We start from the raw sequence: 24185 nt of genomic DNA, 5'->3' as shown, positions 1-24185 counted from the left end.
AGGCACCTAGTCTTTTTAATGTCCTATTATACCATGGCTTCTGTTGGTTTGCGTTAAAATGTATTTTCAGAATGTGTCTGTCAGCCAGTTCTTTCATGGTGTTTTTAAAGAGTAGCCAATTGTTTTGGATTGCCTGGTTATGAAAGGACGCCTCAAAGGTTGTGCGATATTGGCTCAGCTCAGGATGAATGGCTTCATAGTTACCTTTATCGTATAGACGAATGGTCTTACTGTAAGTGTGACGCAGTGTTGGATGAAATTCAAAAGTCGTGTGGATAACGTTATGATCACATCTCGCGAAGGTACGTGATCGAAGAGAGGGCATCTGGGTAGGTTGTTAGGATTAGATCTAGGGTGCTTGCCACATCCTCCTGCAATCCGGGTAGGTTCAGTCACCAATTGTGTTAAGCTGAAATTCAAGCATACGTAAATGAAATCAACCGCTTCCCTATTGCCGACTGCTGTCTGCTTTCACCAGCCAATGTCTGGAAAGTTGAAGTTTCCAAAGAGAGCTGTATGGGCATTGGGGTATTTTGTGGTTAATTGGTGGTTAAAGTTTCCAGGAAAAATGACAGTTGTTTGGTGGTCTGTAAAAGACTCCTAGAAGGATGGTATGGGGCACAGCACGACAAGTTAATCACAGCATCTCGAGACGAAATATCGATATTTTTGCACTGCAGCTGCTTGCTAACGGCAACGAGGACACCTCCGCCTCTTGCGGATGGACAACCTTTATGGAACAGATTGAAGTTGAGCAAGTCTGCAAGAACTTGAGCTTCAGTGACATCGTTAGTAAGCCATATTTCAGTAAGTATCAGAAGATTGTTGAGACACACAAGATTGGAGATGCACTTCAGAATGAGACTACGTATATTAGTGTGGAGGGTTGTGAGCAATGTAGCAACCGCTACGCGAGTTCTTTCACAGATTGCGATGTTTCATCGAAAGCGTATCGTCGTGTGCCTTGTAACGCAAATGAGCAGTTTTGTTTTTGGTGAAGGCGACAAGGTGCTTGCACGCGACGACGAGAGATGACTAACTATTCTAAGTCATGTAGTTTCTAAGGACGGCATTCTTCCCAAACTTCATGCAGTTGCCCAATTTCCACGGCCAAAATCAGTGAAGCAGCACCGCAGCTTCATCGGCCTGTGCTCCCACTTTTGCCGCTTCACCTTGAATTTCGCCTCTATAATTGCCCCTCTCACCCAGCAACAGCAGCTCCGACCTATCCACCTGGATGCCTGTTTGCGATGACGCCTTCGACACTTTACTCCACCTCCTCCCATCCTTCGCCAACTGAGATTCACAGCCGGTAGTATTGGTGCCGTTCTCACCAAATGCAAACCTGGTTTTTGCGAACATGTCATGGTGTACGCCAGCCGGACCTTTACGAAAGCGGAATCCAACTATTCCGGAAAGAGGATGCTTGGCCATTATTTGTGCAATTGGAAAATTTCGTCCCTATGTGTATGTCCAACCATTTTATGTGGTCACCACTGTTTATGCTGGCTGACGTCTCTCAAGGACACATCCGGCCGCCTTGCTCGCTGAGCTCTTCGCCTGTATGACATTCGTGTCGTCTATTGCTCAGGCCTCAAGCGTACTGACGTAGACACTCTTTGGCACTCGCCACTGCCTCGCTCTTCATCGTCTGATCACATCTGTCTTTGGTTGCCAGTGTCGACATGGCCACAGAACAGTGGCACAGCCCGTGGATAGCTACACTTCTGGATTTTCTTTCAAGTCCCTTTTCCGGTCATTCATCCAGAGCACTCATTTACCAAGCCCACCATTTTTCCATTCGTGATGGCCTGTTGCCGCAATTATCTTCTCAACGGAAGAAAATGGCTTTTTGCCATGCCCCGTCATCTCCGCGCTGACATTTGTGTTGCTTTCCATGCTGACCTCCGGTGTGCCCATGGTGGACTGTTGAAAACCTAGACGCGCTTGTGTCTGTGCTTTTACTGGCGTGGAATGTACCGCTTTGTCTGCCATTTTGTGCGCTCCTGCCCGTCTTGGCAACGCCGAAAAACTCCTCACAAGTCCCCTGCTTCGTTGCAGCCCTGTTCTGCCCATCCGTTTGATCGCGTCAGCATCAATCTCTATGGTCCTTTTTCTATCACAACCGCTGGATTATTGTGGCAGTAGATCATCTGACCCGATAAACTGAGACATCACTGTTACCCTCTGATTCCTCACGGGACGTCGCTGTCTTTTCTTCGCCATGGTGCCCCTCGCAAACTGCTCAGCAACTGCAGACGTGTTTTCCTACTTGACGTTCTTGAGGCCCTCCGGAAGGAATGCTGTATCATATGCCGCACTGCTACGTCATACCACCCTCAGACGAATGGCTTGACATAATATTTTAACCGTACTCAGTGACATGCTGGCTATGTATGTGAACGCTGACCATTCCAATTGGGACCAGGTTCTACCTTTCGTTACCTATGCATATAACGCCACGACACAGACCACCACTGGATTCTCTCCTTTCTTTCTCCTTTACGGGCGCGAGCCACCCTGCACTATGGACACACTTCTTCCTTACCGCTCTGATGTTTCTGAGTTGACACCACTCTCCGACGCCGTCACGTACACAGAAGAATGCCGTCAGCTGGCCCGCTCCCTTACGACAGAAAATCAGTGGCAACAAAAACACCACCATGACACCAGCGAGGCTTCATATCTCCCGAACTCTTTGCTGTGGCTCTGGATGTCTTCCACTACCCATGGCCTTTCAAATCTTGCTCAGTAACACGGCCCTCCTTCAGCAAACACCTGCAGTCAACTACATAGTTGAGCCCATCACGCCCTCTTCGGACTTGCGTCATCAACTGACTTAAGCCCTACTACGACTCCTCTGTGCTTTCCGCATCATAAGTCGCCAGGATGGCTCTTTTTCTACCAGAGGGGAAAATGTACCTTACTAATCGTCATCTTCAGCCACCGACATGCACCAGTGTGTTGGTGCGATGAAGAAGTATGCCGAGCTCTCCGCTGCAAGGTCCTCCTGACCATATGAGCTACATCAATAAACGCAGTATTACAGTATATAAATATTCCATGCACGTAGCTTATCTAGAGTAGATTGTTTTCTTGCCAGTATAACTTTGGCACATTCTATCCAACAATTCAGTAGGAACGTTAAGCATAAATTAACGTAAATTAAACATAGACTGAACTTGATTCACAGAATCGCCATGAGTAATTCCAGCTTCATTTTTTACAGATGTCTGTTTTTGTGAAGTTAACAAAAGAGAACATGAGCTCTGCATCCACATTAAAAATTGATCAGTGCTCCTTGCGCCAGGTGTGGAAAAGGGCATTCGCCACAAGTGTCCTTGTAAGATGTCAAGCCAAACATGATGATCCACTGCTGTTAGCAGCTGTCAGAACATCGAAAAGAATGCAGCGGTAGCTTAATTATGCATTCTTGATGGAGTTCTCCCCAGCTAGTGAAACCGTGCAGCATCGCATACATGGTGCATAGAGCCACCACGTATATACAATTACAAAAACATGGCTGGTAAACGCACCAAAATAGAACTTCCAAAACGCAGCCAGGAAAATTTTCACTGCCAGATGAGGTCATAAACTAGCCAATTTGGCAACCCTGGCGATGATCATCAGCCTCCACGGGCACTCGAAATAAACATCGCAGTTCTTTACAGGAGTGGTATCCATTTTTGCAATTTGGTACGAAACACATCTCGCTTGCTGAGTGTTATTTCCACCATCCTCTTCATATTACTTTTCGAAGAACATGAACGCACAAAATGCAGCAAACTCGGCATAGTCTAAAAGAGCAGTGCCTGCGCAGTGGCAGAATGTGATTCCCCCTCCATGCGGAGAGTATCTTAAGAACGGAATGGGGAAGAAAGAGCGCTCAGTGAGCAAGAAATGAGGCGGACTAGAACAGACACGTGTTTTCCTGCTTGCATCATAGTACGACAGCGAAGCAGCGCAGAGCAAACACCCCGCACATTTGTACGATGGACAGTGTCGTCTACGCTTTTCATCGCTCCCATTGTCGTGCACTGAAGATGGCACACTTTTAAATTCTAGGACACGATACCATGATTTAAGCACACATCGGCTGGGCAAACACAACCAAAAGACAGAGGCGGTTTACCGGAAGCGTCCTTGCAGGAAGCTCACCAGCTTGCTGATACTAATGGCAATGTAGTTGGCCATGGTTTCGGGTTTTGAGATTCATTTTGGGTTTTGAGATTTTTCAGTTTTGAGTCTGAATGTAACGCGCATCTATTTTTAATGCTTATTTTCAGGAAAAAAGGTGCACGTTAAAATCGTTCAACTATGGTATTTGTCATTGGCAATATATGGTAATTTTTACACATGCATGGTGTGAGGGTCGTCAATATACTGACTTTATTCCTTATGGCCCATAGTCAAGCTCAGTGTTGCATCTTCCAACAGCTACAGCTTCAACTCCCCGACTTGTGTAGCACCGCTTTGAGCAATTCTGAGATTCACGGGACGAATATTTGCATCAGTAGTGAATACTCATAGGGGCATTGGATTCGTATTGAATTTGGTACAGAAGCTATACCCGCGGTTTTTCTGGCTATGGAGCCAAGGCTACGGGGGCAGAGCTTTTGTCATGTTCGCAGTTAATGAATATCATGCGCAACGTACGAAAGCGCACAGAAACCGACGGGTAAATGCAGCAGCCGACGTACGCTTTGGGAGATTCCCGGCAGATGGCGTGGCCATCCCGTTTGCACTAAGGCTCCTCCATTTTTTTAAAGGTAGCGACAACTACACGAGCGCCCTCTCGAGGGGTCCATGGGGCAGTGCGCTAGCAGACGACGCGCCGCACTCTTCCGTGCATACCGCGTACTCATGAAGCCGTGCTCGGTGCACTCAAACTGTTTAATTCAACAGATTTGTGTCCTATCCTGCTCAAAAAGTTTCGAAAGACAGGAATAATAACTTAAACATGCGTGTGCAGCATAAACGTAAAAAAAAAAAAAAGAAATGCGTGCGTTAAACGAGCCAGCTCATTCTTCTGAACCGTTCGCCTCAGTAAAGCGATTAGGAAACTGTTCATTAATTATGCTTTGAAATTAGCAGCGAACTTAAAGTAGAAACAATATTTCACTAAACGTATTGGGCTCGGTTCTTTACTAAAAAATTAAGTAGACTGCGAGTTTTCTGCAACTTTTGGGAACGTTGTTGCGCATAGAGCTCTAATGCAATATGGACGTCATTGCGTTTGTAGCCGTTCGGGTGTACTCCGTTTTACACACTTTTTTGGCTCGAGTTTATTTCATTTACAAAGCATTTCAATACCTTTATTTTGGAGAAAAGGTCAGTTTCTCTACAGCTGTGCATTGCCAACGCATGTATATCTTCCAACAACTACAAAAAAAGAAAAATCGGGTATGTTGCGATACAAAGCTCACGGATAATGTTTTCTCACTTTTATATTCTTTATTTGCTTTATATTGTTTTTCTTATAGCCTACCGGGCAATAATGTCACCAGTAATCTTGGATGCCGCCTCTTGAAACTTGACGAGTCGCTGTGCGCGTTCAGTGGAACTTGTTTGCATTCGCCGTGAGACTCCTCCGTTAAAAGAACAGCACAGTAGCGTTTCACGCACACGGGTATTAACGCGGTAGCGTTAAGGAGCTCGTGTCGCAGAAAAGCCGGTGTCGTCGGCGTCCAGTGAGCGATAAATCCCGGCATGCACTTCATAAATAAGCATGCACTTCATAAATAAAAAGCAAGTTCCAAGATTGGCTGGGTGGGAATCGAACCAGGGTCTCCGGAGTGTGAGACGGAGACGCTACCACTCAGCCACGAGTTCGATGCTTGAAAGCGGTACAAAAGCGCTTCTAGTGAATGCGGTGTTGCCTTAGAAACATGCCGTAGAACGTTATACTGCAGTGTATATCGGTAATTATGAGCATGTTACTTACATAAGTCGCAGTTACACGAGTAGCGAAGTACGTTTCCGCTACATTTCTTCTGCGCTCTGCGCACATGCAGAGCCATCTTGCGGCAAACACAGAAGAACCCCTCCTCGCAATGTGCGGCGCTGCCCCGACACGTGGCGCGCCACTCGCCCCTGACGTTTCACCGTGCACCCTCACAGGTTGTAGAAGCAAGCGTCTTTCCTTTCTTTAGATCACTATCTTCGCTCACCCGCTTCTCCCTTTCGGGCCACGCGGGTACCGGTGCGAGGATGCCCCAATACCCTTGCGTTTAGTAAGTTTTCGCGACGAGGTGCAATAACGCTATCGCGTTCCACTCTTGAAGGCGAAGCTTAAGCGTCCTCCAAATTTTTTTTACTCTTTTTATTGTACAAATTTTTGTTTTTGGTTGTTTTTTTTTTTACTTTTATACACCAATATTTAGCATAGGCAAAATTTTGACTTTCCATTTCGATCATTTTGACACATTTGCACTCTCCTCTTTTTCCAATGTTTCATTTTCCATTTCAATAAACTGATCAATTGTTCACAATAAATTTTCATAATAAGCATTATCAAGCATTACCTTCTCATTCTGAGCATTTTGACACCATTGATTCCACGCTTTATATTGCGGTTCTGATCTGTTCGGGGAAAGTAAGGGGGCGCTAAACGGCAGTGAGTTTTCACTAGACATCCAAGTACAAGTAATGGCTACGTAGTCATAGCGTCCTTGATATTTTGCTGATGAAATAGCATATGCCCAAACAAAGATCCCCCCCGCCGGGGTGGCGCAGTGGTTACGGCGCTTGACTACTGTGCCCAAGGACGTGGGATCAAATCCCGGCCCCGGCGGCCGCTTTTCGATGGAGGCGAAAAGCAAGGCGCCCATGTACTGTGCGATGTCAGTGCACGTTAAAGAACCCCAGGTGGTCGAAATTTCCAGAGTCCTCCACTACGGCGTCTCTCATAGCCTCAGTCGCTTCGGGACGTTAAACCCGACAAATCAAGCCAAACCAAACAAAGGTCCTCCCAGGCAAGCGAACGGCTTTTTAAGCAGCCAGAAATCACTTCTCATAGTCGGGTGTTTTCTGTAGCCATGAAAATCTTACGCCCGATCCTATGAGGCCATAGCTTCCTTCTGTTGCTATTATCGTCACCGCGAGGAATAGAATATGACTTTTTCGCGTCTTCCGCACGGTTTTGGCAGCCAAAAGCACAGCAGCCCGGTGCAGCCGCATGTCACGCGTGTGCTTCAAAATTTGAGTCCAGAGTTAACTAATCGGCAAATGTCACGCTGACAAGCGCAGATCGCAATGCATTTCAGCGGCGCAGCGAGCACCGCTGGACCCTTTGGGCAGAGCTTGGCGGCGAAGAGGTTACGTGCAGCCAAACGGCCTATCGCAGGGAGGGCGGCTGGATCAAGACCTGTCGCTACCTTTAAAAAAGTGTGCTGAATTTAAAATGCACTACACTAACGTTGTATTGTAGTACAATCTTGATGTAATAACAACATAGGCATTTGTGTAATGATATAACGATTCACATAGTTTGTATTCTGCTGCGCAGTGAGCCGATGCGTTTTGGCTCTATAGCTTTGGCCGCATAGCCACAAAAACTTGTACAGGAGTATACACCATATATATTTGATTTGGCCGAAAAAAAGCATTATTCGCATATCCCTGCATAAATGTGAATTAGGTGTGTAGCCAGGTTTTCTTTCTCTTTCTTTTTTTTTTTTTTTCAGGTGATGCCAAAGGTAACCTTTCTTAAAAATTCAAAAAGGAGGATTCAGGCTTCTTGGCCGGGTTCCTAATGTGAAAACTGATGGGCACACATGTGTGACTGGAGCACATATGGTGCTTTTTGTGAGAGCGAACATTTTTTGGAATGACCTATATGAAGCCACCTAGCCGCACACCTAAATGTGGAGGTGCGCCTAACCAAGCTAGACCGTTCTAAGTTTGACATCATTCCCTGCTCTGTTTCTTTATGCATTGGTGCTACTAGAAACAATTTTTGCAAGTAACTTGTGATATGGATGCAAATACAGATTTTTGAAATGAGTGTATAATTTTTGAATAATTTGGACATTTTCAGTGAGTGGTCACATTCCGACACTATGAACATTACTTGAAAATACCAAGTATTAAAAAAAAGTGAAATAATGGTCATTATCAGGAAAGCCATGTATAGTGGCTGGAAGGTGAATAACTTTGGATTAATGTTTATGTTGCCTGCGTCTGGAATGAGGTGTTACTTCCACAGTTGGGCTTGTAATGAGAGTCAGTGATTGTCAAAAAGCCCCAGAGTTGCTCTTTAAATGGTCTAGCATTTGCAGTTGTTCCATATACACACATTCTGTTTATCTTCATCAGTTAAGCTGCACAGTCTAAATTTGTGTTTTCTTCTTACCCAGACCGTGCAGAATCGTGAGCGGGACAGATATGAGCGGCGACTGCTGGACGAGCTGCTCAAGATGTTCAATGACACCGACTCGTTCTATTTCTCTCCAACGGGAGATCTGACCAACACAATGCAGCGTCAGGTGGAGCAGCCACCCCTCTCTGCAGGCTCACCACACTGGGAGAGACTGGACAAACGATTCTTTTGGAACTGTGAAATGCTGCGTGACCTGACAGAAATTGAGGTGACTGGTTTTATATTTCAAGTTTAAGGTGCCATCTGTGAGCAGTAAGTACTAGGGAGGAACTAATTTTGGCAGAAGTGTAAAACATTAACAAGTTTGGACATTTGCTTGTCATTTATTACAGTAAAATCTCACAAAGAAATGGTGAAAGAAAACAAAGCCTTGTAATCTTTACTGGCAGCCTCATCAGCAAGGAACGATCTTATATTCTTTGTTTATTTGCGCTCCGAGACGCAGCTTTGTTGTTGCTCAAGATGCAAATGATTGCGGCCACGTCTCTTTCTATAATGTTTGAGGTTTCATGGCTTTGTCTAGATATTTCTTTCTAGATGAGCAGGCTTTCTTCTATCACCACCTGCGCAAGTCAGCCCAGTAAAGAAGTCTCTTCGCATTCAACATTGTCATGACCAAAGTGTCAATTATCATTGTGCAGGGTGGCGAGCACTGGGTCTTGCCTGTCATCCAGGGATTTGTGCAAGTGGAGCACTGCCAGCTGGGTGATGCCAAGGAGTTCACCATGAGCCTGGTGTCGCGCAGGAGTCGTTACCGTGCAGGGACTCGCTACAAGCGGCGAGGTGTGGATGAGATGGGCAAGTGTGCCAACTATGTGGAAACGGAGCAGATATTTGAGCATGCAGCCCATGTGGTGTCATTTGTGCAAGTGCGAGGGTCGGTGCCTGTCTTCTGGAGCCAGCCTGGCTACAAGTATCGTCCACCACCACGCCTTGACAGAGGTGGGCACTGATTTTGGGTTAGTTGGTGCACGTTAAAGGACAACCTCAGTTAAAACCACAGTTCTCTGGTAGTACATCAGGAGAGAATGCTAGAAACAAAATGTTTTGTGAATCGCAGAAATGTTCGTTCTTCCAACAGAAACATTGATGTATCCAAATCTGAAAGAATCATCGATATCAGAAATCACATTCAATTAGCCTATCATGTACCCATTCTGGTGACATGCTGCCATGATTTGCTAGTGATTGCTAGGGTTAGCATAGAAACCTATAATAAGATGTCACTTTCTGTTGATGCTCATTAAATTTGGCCTTTTCTACCAAAGCACACTGCTTAATGGTTAGCATCATCACATGACAACAGTGATGTGGCATAGAAAATGAGCATTCATTCCACCTAAAAGCAGCAGGCAACTCCCTTTCGTACATGGAGGTGATCTGAGGGCAGCACCATTAAGTTCGATATACTGACCAACAGGTGAAATTGTAGTTAGGCAAACTTTTGAAGCGGAAGCTTCACTACGGCAGGTAGTTCGAGCCTTCAGCGTAGCGCCGGTTTTTACCTTGATGGATACTGTGCCTTTCCTTTCTTATAAACCAATTTACAGTTAGGTACAGTTAGGTTAGACATCACGCTAGGTAGAGCCGGTCTTCGCGTGGCGCTAAATTTGACCTTCAAATGACTCTGACCTAATAAGGTGTGGGTGTCCACGATTCCGTGATGTCCACCTGAAGTGCCCTCCTTTCCCCAGAAAGGCGTCAAGAGAAGGCAGTCATGGTCACCATGGGTGACTACAACAAAGACCCAAAGCATGAAACGTCTTTTGTGCCAATAGCAGAAGAGAGGTTTGGAGTTGCACCAATGCCGACCAAAGACCCAATGGGGTGCCAGTTTAGACTTGGTTCTTCAATGCAAGACCATGTATCTAAACAAGATAGAAACCAAGTCTTCACAGACCATCGCAGCATATTCGTTGACGTAAATAAACTACCATGTGAACCAGTGCTTAACCACGTGTTTAATCACAAGCTCGTCCACAGGCATAGCCATGCAAATAAAGCTTCCGCTTCCTTCCAATTTTAACCAGAGCTAAATCACAGAATTTTTTTTTTTTTATTTCTATACTTGTGTCTTCAAGCAGTGTGTTCAATATAGCCAATAATTAAAAATATCTGGGTTTGATATATCCGTTTGTGCGGTTTTTCCAGTAAACATGGATTTAGTCTTACTGATAACTTTTTTCAAATGCACAACCTTTGGTGGCTGCAGTAAGCAAATCCAATGCCTCGTATAATTGTAATATTGCTTCTTAGTTATGAACCTGATAATGACATTTCGTGAAATGGAACTCCTGCATTTATATGCAACTTTTATTATCCTGATTTATTCACAGGTGAGGAAGAGACTAAACAAGCCTTCGCCAGGCACTTTGCAGAACAGATAGCACTCTATGGCAGCCAAGTCATAGTCAGCCTTGTGGAACAGACAGGGAAAGAGAAGCTTCTTGCAGATGCATATCTGAATCACGTTTTGCACCTGGACTCCCCTGACCTGACCTATGTCAGCTTTGACTTTCATGAGTATTGGTAGGTAATGACAGTTGACCTTGTGACGACAAGTTTTCCTGAAAACCTTGTGTATTTTTTGCAGCCGAGGGATGCGCTTTGAGAATGTTTCAGTTCTCATTGATGGTATTAAGGACCTGATTCGTGACATGCGCTATTGTTGGTAAGAATATTTTATTTTCATCTGCTGCAAGATAGTCAAAGTAGCCGAGGAGTTCTATACAGATCTCTACAGTAGCCCAAGTAGTCAGGAGCGTAATGAGATTGGCGGTAGGGAAAAACAGTCAGACGTTCAACGAGTGACAAAGGACGAGGTCAAGAAAGCATTAGAAACTATGAAAAGCGGGAAATCAGCTGGAGACGATCACATAACTACAGATTTGTTAAAGGACGGGGGGGGGGATATCGAGCTAGAAAAACTGGCCACCCTGTATACGCAGTGCCTGGTGTCACCGACGGTACGGGAACCATGGAAGAATGCAAACATTATCCTCATTCATAAGAAAGCGGGCTCTAAGAACCTTAAAAATTACAGACCAATCAGCTTACTGTCTGTTACGTATAAGGTATTTACTAAGGTAATCGCTAATAGAATCAGGACAACCTTAGACTGCAATCAAGCAAAGGATCAAGCAGGTTTTCGGAAATGGTACTCTACTATCGATCATATCCATACCATTAACTGGGTGATAGACAAATGCTCAGAATATAACCAGCCTTTATACATAGCATTCATTGATTACGAAAAAGCATTTGACTCAGTAGAAACCTCGGCGGTGATGCAGGCATTGCGAAATCAGGGGGTAGACGAGCCGTACGTGAAAGTGCTGGAAGATATATATAGTGGCTGCAGAGCAACCATAGTTCTGCATAAAGAAAGTAACAATATTCCCATAAAGAAAGGTGTTAGGCAAGGAGACACGATATCCCCAGTACTATTCACAGCTTGCTTAGAGGAAGTATTCAGAGACTTTGAATGGTAGCAGGAAGCTGCTGTAGGAATAAGGGTAGATGGAGAATACCTCAGTAATCTGTGATTTGCTGATGACATTGCCTTGCTAAGTAACTCGGGGGATGAACTGCAAATAATGATTGATGACCTAGACAGGAAAAGTAGAAAGGTAGGCTTAAAAATCAATATGCAGAAGACTGAGGTAATGTTCAACAGCCTCGGGAAGGAACAGCAGTTTACATTAGGTAGCGAAATACTGGAAGTAATAGGCGAATATGTCTACTTAGGACAGGTAGTAACCGCAGATCCGGACCATGAAAAGGAAATAACAAGAAGAATAAGATTGGGATGGAGCCCATTTGGTAAGCACTCGCAGATTATGACTAGCAGTTTACCGGTATCGCTCAACAGGAAAGTATACAACAGTTGCATCTTACCTGTACTCACCTATGGTGCTGAAACGTGGAAGCTAACCAAGAGGGTTCTACTTAAGTTGAGGACAACTCAGAGGGCTATGGAACGAAAAATGGTAGGGGTAACATTAAGAGATAGGAAGTGTGCAGAGTGGGTCAGAGAAATAACTCAAGTTACTGACATTCTAGTGGAAATTAAGAAGAAGAAATGGGCATGGGCAGGACATGTAGTGCAAAGAGAGGATAACCGATGGTCGCTTAGGGTAACAAACTGGATTCCAAGGGAACGAAAGCGTAGCAGGGGGCGGCAGAAAGTTAGATGGGCGGATGAGGTTAAGAAGTTCGCAGGGGTCAAGTGTATGCAGCTAGCACAGAACCGGGTTAATTGGAGATATAGGGGGGAGGCCTTCGCCCTGCAGTGGGTGTAGTCAGGCTGATGATGATGATGATGATGATGGATGCTTGTTTGTGGAGTTGTCGAAGGATTTATATAAAGGGTGTCTCACATTTCATCATCATCATCATCAGCCTGATTATACCCACTGCAGGGCGAAGGCCTCTCCCATATTTCTCCACTTAACCCGGTCCTGTGCTAGCTGCATCCACTTGACCCCTGCGAACTTCTTAATCTCATCCGCCCACCTAACTTTCTGCCGCCCCCTGCTACGCTTTCCTTCCCTTGGAATCCAGTTTGTTACCCTCAGCGACCATCGGTTATCCTCTCTTCGCACTACATGTCCTGCCCATGTCCATTTCTTCTTCCTAATTTCCACTAGAATGTCGGTAACTTGAGTTATTTCTCTGACCCACATTGTCTCACATTTATTTATTGTCAAAAATGTCCAGCCCAAATTACATTGGCTGCTTTGTAGCGGAGCCTGTCGAATCGCAGCCAACTGAAGCCGGTTATGGCCAAAGTTAATTCACTTATCAAAAAATGGTAATTTGAGTGGGAGAATATTTTGCAACCCTGTATGCGCCATAGTACTTTACTGTGAAGTGCTGTAGTCTACTACCTGTGGTGAAAATGAATTTTCACACCTCTTTTACTTTGTTGCAGTCAAGATTAACTTGTTTTATAGCTTGAGATTAACTCTGACTTTTGTGTGCAACTTTTCTTAGGCTAGATCAGCAAGGACTCATTTGTGGTCAGCGAGGTGTCTTTCGAGTCAACTGCATTGATTGCTTAGATCGGACAAATATTGTGCAAACAGCAATTGCAAAGACTGCTATGGACACTCAGGTTAGTAACTCACTGTTTGTCCTCTTGGGGCATTCATTTACTGCTGTCCTTTTAAAGGTATTTGTGCACAGGTTTATCACTGCATTAGGTAGACTGTTGAAAGTATAATGTTTTTATACATACCGTATCTAGCTTTTTGCTGGTGTCAACCCATTACTCCTTTGAGCATTTGAAATTGATGGGGGATGGAGCCGACCAAGTGGCATCATGCCTCTGCTAGGGTCGATGTGAAACAACTGATTAATTCGTATCCCAGTGGGAGGCACGTCTCAGATTATGTACTGCTCCAAAACCACACACAGGGTTTTCTGTTGTAATCTGGCCCTTAGAACATCACACAGTGAAATTTAACAGCTTTATTTTAAAAATGTTGCAATATTTGCCTAGCTGAACGGTATTTGAGAGGAGAAAATTGTCACTAAAATGCAGCGCTTTGTGTAATTCCTCTGCACTCAGCTTCCTGCCCATGTCGGTGGTCTCTTTGCTGTTTACAACTTTTGCATCACGATTGAGCATTTCTTAGTTTGTTGGGTCTCTGCTAACCTGATTTCACACTGATAAGAGCGGCTGCAGTTCTTACAACACAACCAGCATAGCACTGGGCCCATGGACACTTCCTAGGTGCCTGATTTATTTGATACCCCTGGGCATTGTCCTTTGGTAGATCATTCCAGTCTCATGGTCTTGCAAATGTTATTCAAGGTTTTGAAAACCAAGCATTCGCATCATACTTTACTCTACTGAATCGTCCAAATTATCAAATATCCGCAAATGGAGGTTATACAGTAGAATTCGGTTGATAAGAATTTCCTGTTGATCCCCAGCCAGAGTGCATTGTGTGCTGGATGCCACTATGGATAATAAGAACACATTGTTAACTGCATGGCGGTACGGTGAGAAGCCATTCTCTTCAGGATCGCTAGTAGCAGTTTTTGGTGATGGCTGCTCATTTTACTTTGATGGGCCCTCACACACCACGATCGCTAGTATAATGCATAGGGAGCAGTGGCCGGGTGCATCCAGGGGACGTCACGATCAGTCCAATGTGGGCTGTGCATAGCCTGTTGTATTATACCCAAGTAGTAGCTTTGGCTGCATAGCCACCAAGTATATGTCCTTCAGAGTAACCATAGTAGGAAATTGTAAAACATAGGGGGTATGGGTCGGGTGTGCGACCCGTACTCAATTATTCTTCCAGGGTTGTCAAAAGTTAGTGAGTGCTTTGAAGAAAAGTATGCACTTCACAGTCAACCTGTTTTACAAATGCCCCGATAAATGTGTGTTATCAAGTTGGACTTACCTCTGCTGTGCAGGCTACATTCCGTCGTAAATACTGGCTCACACAACAAACAGACAAGTCCCGTACGTGTGCAGCTGAATAGTCATCTGCACACCATTCTCTTCCGTCATTTGAGAAGCCTAGGTTGTTTAGTTTGAACGATGGTTTTAATAGGCTACACGAGAATCATATGCAGAGAAACACCCATAGTGAGCCTTTCAGCAGAATATGTGGCTTCACAATACACATTAAAAATTAATTGTCTCTGAAATGACCTAGCATGTTTTGTCACACGTTTCTTCAAGACCAACATTTAATTACCTCTATTGCTGTTCTGTGAAACAAGACTTTGATGTACAGTCAAACCTCTGTGTAATGAACCTCCATGTAGCCAATTCCTTGATATTACCAAGTTTTTCAATTCCTCAATGATGCCCCCATTGAAGTGTGTGTATTTGAAAACTCCATGTAACAAACATGTAACAGCAGCTGACCTCCATATAACCAACTTGTGGTGCCGACTATCTCGTGGCTGATTTTCTAAAAACATTGCAGAATCGCTGAACCCCTCAAGTTTCGTGACAATAAAGCACAAACTGACTTGTGAGGAACATCTGGAATTGTTTTCTTACTCAAAGGCAGTCAAAAATAGCAGGACAAAGAAAAAATACACAAGCTTTGTGAGCTGATTGCCGTCACACGGTTCCGGCACCGATAGTTCTTACGCGTCAGTAGTGTGATCGGCAAGCCACGATGGTGGGTGAGAGGGAACGCCTCTTCTCTCTTTGCCCCTCTGCAAGACACATTGTATGAACCGTGGCGAAGGCTGCTGCCGCAGTGGCGCCCACAGTGCGTGGAAAATACTTTATCCATTCTGCATTGTCATTTTGAGCCTTCTCGTGAAATTCCTTATAACCAGGTCTAACTGTATTTCTATGGGCAGCGTTTTCAGCTTGTGCCGTCATATATCCCCCAGTGCCGTGTGAAGGCAGATAACAGCTTCAAAAACATTAACTCAATTTAACCAAGTTGAGGGATTTCATTATGTTGAGATCTTAATTAACTGAGTGAGGCAGTCACTTAATTGGATACATTCAATTATATGATGTAGCGGCATCAATTCGACAAAACGTAATTGTGCCGAAAATCAAATTGCAGCTCATGGAAACAACTGACAGCACTAGCGCATATGAAAAGAAACAACAAAAATCATTACCTCAATAACAAGAGCTCTAGCACAGAAGTCAGCTTATGTGCTCTCAAGTCTAAAGTGCATCATGTACCACTTGACGTGCCATTTGGTGAATTCAGTTGAAAATTATGCCGTTTTGCACGGTGCAGTTTTGGTATGTTGGTTGGAAAATCAATAAATTTACAAAAGATACCAAAAATTAACAGTACTATGGGCATTTCAGGGGGAGACATATTTTTGCAGACATGCGAGTCGCAGCAGCAAAAGTTGAGAAGGTGTCAAAGAGGTGCATATTAAGCATGCAGTCTTTATTTGCCTCGATATTTATTCCAGAGGCTTGTTACGGCAAGTTTTGTTATTTAGTATTCGGTATTGGGCAAGTGTTTGACTCTATGAGCAGTTGTCACCAAGTGGATGGCGTTATCTGTGACCTGCTTCTCATGAAGCTGCACCTTTGGAACTATCCTAAATGTGGGGTGTTTAACCCTTTGAGGGTCGAATTTGTTTTGAAGAAAACTTTCCCACGTGATCAAATTACTTTACTGCGGATTTTTAAAGTTCAATATGAGTAAAGTCAAGGAAATGTAGAAAAATATTGGGAACCTTATTTTGGAGTCAACATTGCTCGACACTGCAAACTCAGGAACCTCGGGAAACTCGGTAAACAAGAAGCGCAGGAATACCTCATGAGCGTTGATGATAAACAAGCTACATATATCGAATTTCGGTTATATCGAACTCACGAAATATCCCCTTGAAGATCCCATGTAAAAGTATAGGAAAGCCGCGTCATATATCGAACTCAATTTCACCGGTCGTTCGATATATCGAACTCCGCACCACGCACTGGAAAATGTGCCTTTCCCAAAGACGATCGCATCACCCTCGGCCGTTTGCCGCGTGACGTTTTCAAGCCGCACGCGGAAGTAATGAGAGGGGACAGTTCGGCTAGGGCAGCGCCGCGGCCATTCCCTAAAGTGCGCGTGCATTTGCGGTTATCGTTTCCGGCGCGGCAGCACGTGACGTTTGCAAGCCATGTGCGTGAATGAACCAGAGAGAACCGGTGGGAACGAGAGGGGAAAAACGCTACAGAGCGAAGCGCAAGGGTGTGCCCATTCTTTTGCCGAGCTGTCTCTCTCCTTCCTCTTTCCCGACCTTCGTTCGCAGTAGCACGCGCTACGCATGCGCCAAGCCAGCTCAGCCTGTTTTCAGACAAAATGTCGGACGCTTTCCCCAGCGTGTGTTGCGAACCCTCTGCGCGCAGCGGCTGATGTGGCTATAGCGCCTGCGGAAGTTAACAAGCGCCAGATCTATCTTTTTTTTTTTTTTTCTTTCCCTGAGAGTCGTCTATTTTTATCGTTGTGCTGTACGCGCGGCGTAGCGTAAGATATGGCATTACGAAGCGGTTTCTTTTTTTCTTTTTTTTTTTTCTTTTTTTGCGGGAGTCGTTTATTCTTGCATGTATAAATTAACGAAAGCACGCGGTCAGCTGCGATCATGACACCGGCTTTTAGCATTTTTCGCTTCAAACAGCATTTGCAGCTACTGTATCACCCTTTCCAATATTTGGTGGCAGCGGACTACGCCCGCCCAAGCGCGGCGTGATAAATCGAACCAGGCTAGCCATCACGGGCACTCTGCCAAGTTCGCTCCCCGCCACCGCAGGAGCTATCAAAAGATAAAAGCGCCCCGACGTTATCGCTGCGCAGCATCTTGGCACGCTGCCAAGAAATGAGCTGTGGATGAGACGACCGAAACGGAGTGACGCGCGCCATCGACAAGCAAGCAAATACGCTCGCTATTTTTTTATTTCTGCCGCGGCGACACAGAAACCTTATTTTGAGCTGCCGCGGTGGCTCGAGCGGCGAGAGGGACGCAGTTCCAAGTTTGAAAATTTTCGCTCTGTCGCTGCCACATCGTCGCTGAGATCGCTCAATCGCTCGCATGTGAGCGAGCTGGCCTTGATGGATGGATGGATGGATGGATGGATGGATGGATGGATGGATGGATGGATGGATGGATGGATGGATGGATGGATGGATGGATGGATGGATGGATGGATGGATGGATGGATGGATGGATGGATGGATGGATGGATGGATGGATGGATGGATGGATGGATGGATGGATGGATGGATGGATGGATGGATGGATGGATGGATGGATGGATGGATGGATGGATGGATGGATGGATGGATGGATGGATGGATGGATGGATGGATGGATGGATGGATGGATGGATGGATGGATGGATGGATGGATGGATGGATGGATGGATGGATGGATGGATGGATGGATGGATGGATGGATGGATGGATGGATGGATGGATGGATGGATGGATGGATGGATGGATGGATGGATGGATGGATGGATGGATGGATGGATGGATGGATGGATGGATGGATGGATGGATGGATGGATGGATGGATGGATGGATGGATGGATGGATGGATGGATGGATGGATGGATGGATGGATGGATGGATGGATGGATGGATGGATGGATGGATGGATGGATGGATGGATGGATGGATGGATGGATGGATGGATGGATGGATGGATGGATGGATGGATGGATGGATGGATGGATGGATGGATGGATGGATGGATGGATGGATGGATGGATGGATGGATGGATGGATGGATGGATGGATGGATGGATGGATGGATGGATGGATGGATGGATGGATGGATGGATGGATGGATGGATGGATGGATGGATGGATGGATGGATGGATGGATGGATGGATGGATGGATGGATGGATGGATGGATGGATGGATGGATGGATGGATGGATGGATGGATGGATGGATGGATGGATGGATGGATGGATGGATGGATGGATGGATGGATGGATGGATGGATGGATGGATGGATGGATGGATGGATGGATGGATGGATGGATGGATGGATGGATGGATGGATGGATGGATGGATGGATGGATGGATGGATGGATGGATGGATGGATGGATGGATGGATGGATGGATGGATGGATGGATGGATGGATGGATGGATGGATGGATGGATGGATGGATGGATGGATGGATGGATGGATGGATGGATGGATGGATGGATGGATGGATGGATGGATGGATGGATGGATGGATGGATGGATGGATGGATGGATGGATGGATGGATGGATGGATGGATGGATGGATGGATGGATGGATGGATGGATGGATGGATGGATGGATGGATGGATGGATGGATGGATGGATGGATGGATGGATGGATGGATGGATGGATGGATGGATGGATGGATGGATGGATGGATGGATGGATGGATGGATGGATGGATGGATGGATGGATGGATGGATGGATGGATGGATGGATGGATGGATGGATGGATGGATGGATGGATGGATGGATGGATGGATGGATGGATGGATGGATGGATGGATGGATGGATGGATGGATGGATGGATGGATGGATGGATGGATGGATGGATGGATGGATGGATGGATGGATGGATGGATGGATGGATGGATGGATGGATGGATGGATGGATGGATGGATGGATGGATGGATGGATGGATGGATGGATGGATGGATGGATGGATGGATGGATGGATGGATGGATGGATGGATGGATGGATGGATGGATGGATGGATGGATGGATGGATGGATGGATGGATGGATGGATGGATGGATGGATGGATGGATGGATGGATGGATGGATGGATGGATGGATGGATGGATGGATGGATGGATGGATGGATGGATGGATGGATGGATGGATGGATGGATGGATGGATGGATGGATGGATGGATGGATGGATGGATGGATGGATGGATGGATGGATGGATGGATGGATGGATGGATGGATGGATGGATGGATGGATGGATGGATGGATGGATGGATGGATGGATGGATGGATGGATGGATGGATGGATGGATGGATGGATGGATGGATGGATGGATGGATGGATGGATGGATGGATGGATGGATGGATGGATGGATGGAATATAGGAGCGTCCCCTTTGGAACGGGGTGGTAGCAGTAGCTATCATGCTCATTTTCCGTCCTTGCAGGACGGAAAAGCGCCGCTGTACATTTACGGCAAAAACTCTCATAGGGTTAAAATTGACCTTTTGCACCCTGTGTGCCCCAACTAACTGAATGCTCTGTGCACACTGTGAGTATATCCAAGTAGTGCAGGGATAATGGGTGCCAATATATACAGCACTCGTGTGTCATCGGAAGGGAGCACACAACCAAAAAGCAGAGTTGCCATGATAGGGCAATCAGTGACGCCTTGTGGAATCGTAATGCATTGTTTATGTTTGTCTTTTAACAGCCTTTCATAATACATCATGTTAAACAGTAAAGCATCATTTATTTGGCCCACCTCATTTCAGATTAGGGGTTAACCCTGAATTTCATGAAACAGTGATGTTTTGTGCACTATGGCAGAATGATCCCCCATTGTTGATGCCATTTAGTTAAAGGTCCCCTGAAAAGGGTCACAAAGAAGGGTAAACAACGCCATAACACTGATAGTTATTGAACCACCCATCATTCTCCCGCAAAAATTTTCGATCTAGCTTCTGCAACACCAGAGATATCGGCGATTAAAAATGACCCTTCCAATTTTCCCTCTCAACTCGTACGCCGAAGGGAGCCATAAAAAAAACAGAATACAAGCAAGTTCAAAGCTCCGCCCAGACATACGTCACTTCGACGAACTTCCGGTTGCCGCGCGCTCGCTCGCTGGCGTACTCGCGTCAACCCGTCCTCGCTCGCACACGCCTGAGGAGTTCGCCAGTTTGCGCAGCGACGGTTAGTGTAACCGCGAACCCGTGGTTATCCTATGTTACACGGCGCACCAAACCATGGTTGCACCACAAACCACGGTTACCGCAAACCGAGCTTGACGACCTCGGTTTGCGTCGTTAACCGAGGTTATGACGGCGTCTGTTGACGGAAGCTACTCGTCGGCGCCCGAGTGCGCGAAACGTACGAGCGGGTCTGCTCCACAAAGTTATTCATTTGCCCACTGTATCACGTTTAAAGATCGATGTATCGATTATGGTGCCGCCCGACGTCTTCGATTACGGCCGACAGCGCAGCAACTGCGTACTGAAGCCTTGTCTTGCCTACAGTATCGTTTGAACGGCTTGTTGCTGAGCAGAACGTCAAAAAATATGAGGCCTTAGCTATGAAAGTACACGAGTTTGCAACGCTTGCAGCACGGGATGCCGCGAGCAGGCTGAGGTACGTTACACAATTACCGCGGGGGTGGAACGTGCGAGCGCGGTGAACGCCGGCGCCGTGCGGGACCGTCCCTAGTCGTCGCTAGGCCTACATTGTTTCGCTTCGAAGCCGCGGCGGTCGACGCTTTGGAACATGATCAACGCTGTCGTAAATCGTCTACTTATAAAACTGCCTTATAGTGATTCCTATCCTGCCATAGTAAAATAATTATAGGATTAACTCTGGCGACGCATTAATCGTAGAGCTAGTACGAGCAGATCGGATCAGCCGAAATGCACCAGCGGCAGCTGGCTTGAGCAGAAACTAGCTTGTATCACGGCTATCGCTCTTACCAGCGATCCTCACGAGGGCTTCATACTTGATATTCGGCTCAGTATTCCAGACGCCAACAAATTTTAGCACGCTTTATTTCGGACATCGGTGCTAACGATCCGTCGTGTCGTTCGCGAACGGTATGCGGGAGGAGGGGCCACAGCGGCGGTGCTTACGGCGGTCGAGGAGGTGCTGCCATCGTGCGGTGCTTGACCGTGCTGTTGACGCCGCGTCGGACGACACTCCGATACTCCTGAAACCAGGTTATATAAATAAGACATTTACAAATGCAGCTTCGTTCTGCCGATCCCTGCGTCGCTTCGGTTGTTGTACTTAATGGGCAATGGCCACCTAACCGATAAGGGCGGCGAGCTGTGTAACAGCCCGCACAGAGTTCGAGCAGCGCACGAGCAGACGACTTTCGCAGCTACCGGAAGTGTGTCCGTGACGTCATGGTTGCAGTGACCGCAGCGAATGGCAGCTTCTAGCAAGCCTTGCCAGTCAACCGACCCGTGACGTCATGAGACTAGGAAATAGTTCCATGCGACACCGCCAAGCGACATTCTCTCTGCCCGCAAATTTCAAAAAACGCTGTTTTTAAAAATTAATAATAAATCGCTGGCTTTGTTCCAAAGAGTTATACTTTGCGTTAATGCTCAAAAGGATGTGTTCTACACACTGAACACGTTTATCAGTGGTTTCTTGGGGGCCGTTTCCGTGGACCTTTAAGGATTGTGATGCCTAATTTCTTTAGTGTGTAGGCCTTGGCACAGTGCTTCTTGTGCAGCGCTGCCTCCAAGTTTTTGAAAAAAGGGGTAAAAAGTTGGTTTCTTGAGAAGGCTATCATGTAAGGAAGTAAAATGGGGCATGACTATTGTGTAAAATTTTCTATTTATGGATACCCTCGTCGCAGCCAACTCAAATGAGGATTATTGCTTTGTGACAAGCAGCTAGTAGTTTTCGATGCTGACTGCATTTGATTGTTATTTGTGTGCTATTTATTCATGTCAACTTTTCATTCTTAGTTTGTTCGTCTTGGACTGCTTCCTCCGGAAGGGATGTTACCAACAGCTTGCCGGCGCATCTTCCAAATGTTGTGGGCCAACAATGGAGACATTATTAGCCGCCAGTATGCGGGCACTGTAGCTCTCAAGGTGCTGTACATTATATTCAACTGGAATTTGGCTTAATTTCACTTGCAAGGTTGTCAAAAAAGGATCTTGTATTCTGCCATTTGATTGATCTTTTCAGATGACCTGATAGTGTCAGTACCATAGCTTGAGTGTGTCTTTTGTAATCATAATTTGTAGTGCTTAAAAAAACAAAAGATGCAGGGGAGACCCTTTTCTTAGGCTATACGATGTCAGTGCATGTTAAAGAACTATGGTGTCTCTTTGAGATGCTAAACCAAATCTTCTTTTAATGCCAGGCAGTTCCGACTATCTTGTTTATTCAACCCCCATTAATTTGAAAATGTGGATTGCAACATCAGGTGGGTCCAGGTGCAAGTAATCATGCTGCGTTGAGCATATAACAGACAACTTGAGAATAGTCCACCATGACATTCCTCTTGCTGTTTTTCCAGGGTCCCAAAACTGCGTGGACATTTGCTGTTTTGGCGATGAAGCCTTCTCACACGTGTTGGACTGTTCTCATCACCAAATAAATTTATTGTTTCTGATCCTTTGAAATTTCAGTTTTTTTTTTTTTAGTGTATTTGGTTGAAGCAGCCTGGAAAATGTTAATGCTAAAGCACGAGTTATAAATAGTCCCTGTCATTTTCTTTTTTAAGAATACCTGAAAAAGTGCACAAAGCTCAAGACATGATTCTGGCATGGCCCAAGTCAGAGAAGCATGTTTTAAATGTGGCAGGCTGTATCAAGTGATGTCCATTTAAATTGGTTGCTGAAATGTGGCCTTGTGTACATGCGACAAAATAATGAATGATAAAATATCTGATTTTTATGAAATTAGTGAGCACAAAAACAAACGCTGAATGTGCAGTAATAAAAGAACAAAAATACATACATTGTGCAGCTATTTTCTGTATTCACCAATTTATACCCAATTTTTTTGCCCTCAGATAGGGAGAACAGGGGAAACCCAAAAATTGAGGGCCATACTTATATGTTGGAAAAAAAAAAAAGTATTATTAAAACCATAGTTGGTCATGGGTATACAACCTCCCTGGCTTTAATAAAAGTTGTCAGGATATGTCATTTCTTACTTGAGGCCTAATGCCACTCTCATGTATTCTATACACTGGAAAATTAAATTGGGTCACTTTGAGACTATTTAACGTACCTCTTGTCTGGCTTATTTAGTTGATTTGGTCCTGTTCTGTTGCACCTAATGTTTGATGTGTGCTCTTTCATACAGGGAGACTTCACAAGGACGGGCTCTCGACGCCTGGCAGGTATGATGAAAGATGGTTACAACTCTGCTAACAGGTGTGTGCCAATGGATTGATACAGTGGCATAGCAATGAATGCTGAACCATTAATTAATGCTAGAACGACATGTAGCTTGTCTGCAGGCAGAACAGGTTGCATACTTCTAGGTGATTAGCATCTGTATGCAGTATTCCTGATCAAAATTCAAGATGTAATGACCCTGGGTTAACCCAGAGTTGTCCGATAGTTGTGAGCCCTACAAATTATATGGAATGCTAAAAGTTCGTAA

General features: G+C 45.4%; 1 protein-coding gene across 2 annotated transcripts in view; it reads left to right on the top strand.

Annotated features, from left to right (window-relative positions):
* The window catches only part of sp3 (phosphatidylinositide phosphatase spermathreecae), a 101554-nt gene that overhangs the window by 50625 nt on the left and 26744 nt on the right, over window positions 1–24185 (top strand). Inside the window, exons 5-11 of one of the 2 annotated variants that reach the window (XM_084595569.1) lie at window positions 8358–8588; window positions 9022–9322; window positions 10717–10909; window positions 10974–11051; window positions 13376–13496; window positions 22529–22657; window positions 23883–23953. In XM_084595569.1, the coding sequence (XP_084451695.1) occupies window positions 8358–8588; window positions 9022–9322; window positions 10717–10909; window positions 10974–11051; window positions 13376–13496; window positions 22529–22657; window positions 23883–23953 (1124 nt within the window). The remainder of the gene's footprint in view (window positions 1–8357; window positions 8589–9021; window positions 9323–10716; window positions 10910–10973; window positions 11052–13375; window positions 13497–22528; window positions 22658–23882; window positions 23954–24185) is intronic. The other variant, XM_084595612.1, reaches the window with a different exon arrangement.

The sequence above is a fragment of the Amblyomma maculatum genome, chromosome 1, assembly GCF_055883805.1.
Source record: "Amblyomma maculatum isolate TAMU_Amacu chromosome 1, ASM5588380v1, whole genome shotgun sequence".
NCBI classification, from domain to species: Eukaryota; Metazoa; Arthropoda; class Arachnida; order Ixodida; family Ixodidae; genus Amblyomma; species Amblyomma maculatum.
Note: the sequence above shows the minus strand (reverse complement) of the source record. Positions and strands in the feature narration are given on the sequence as shown.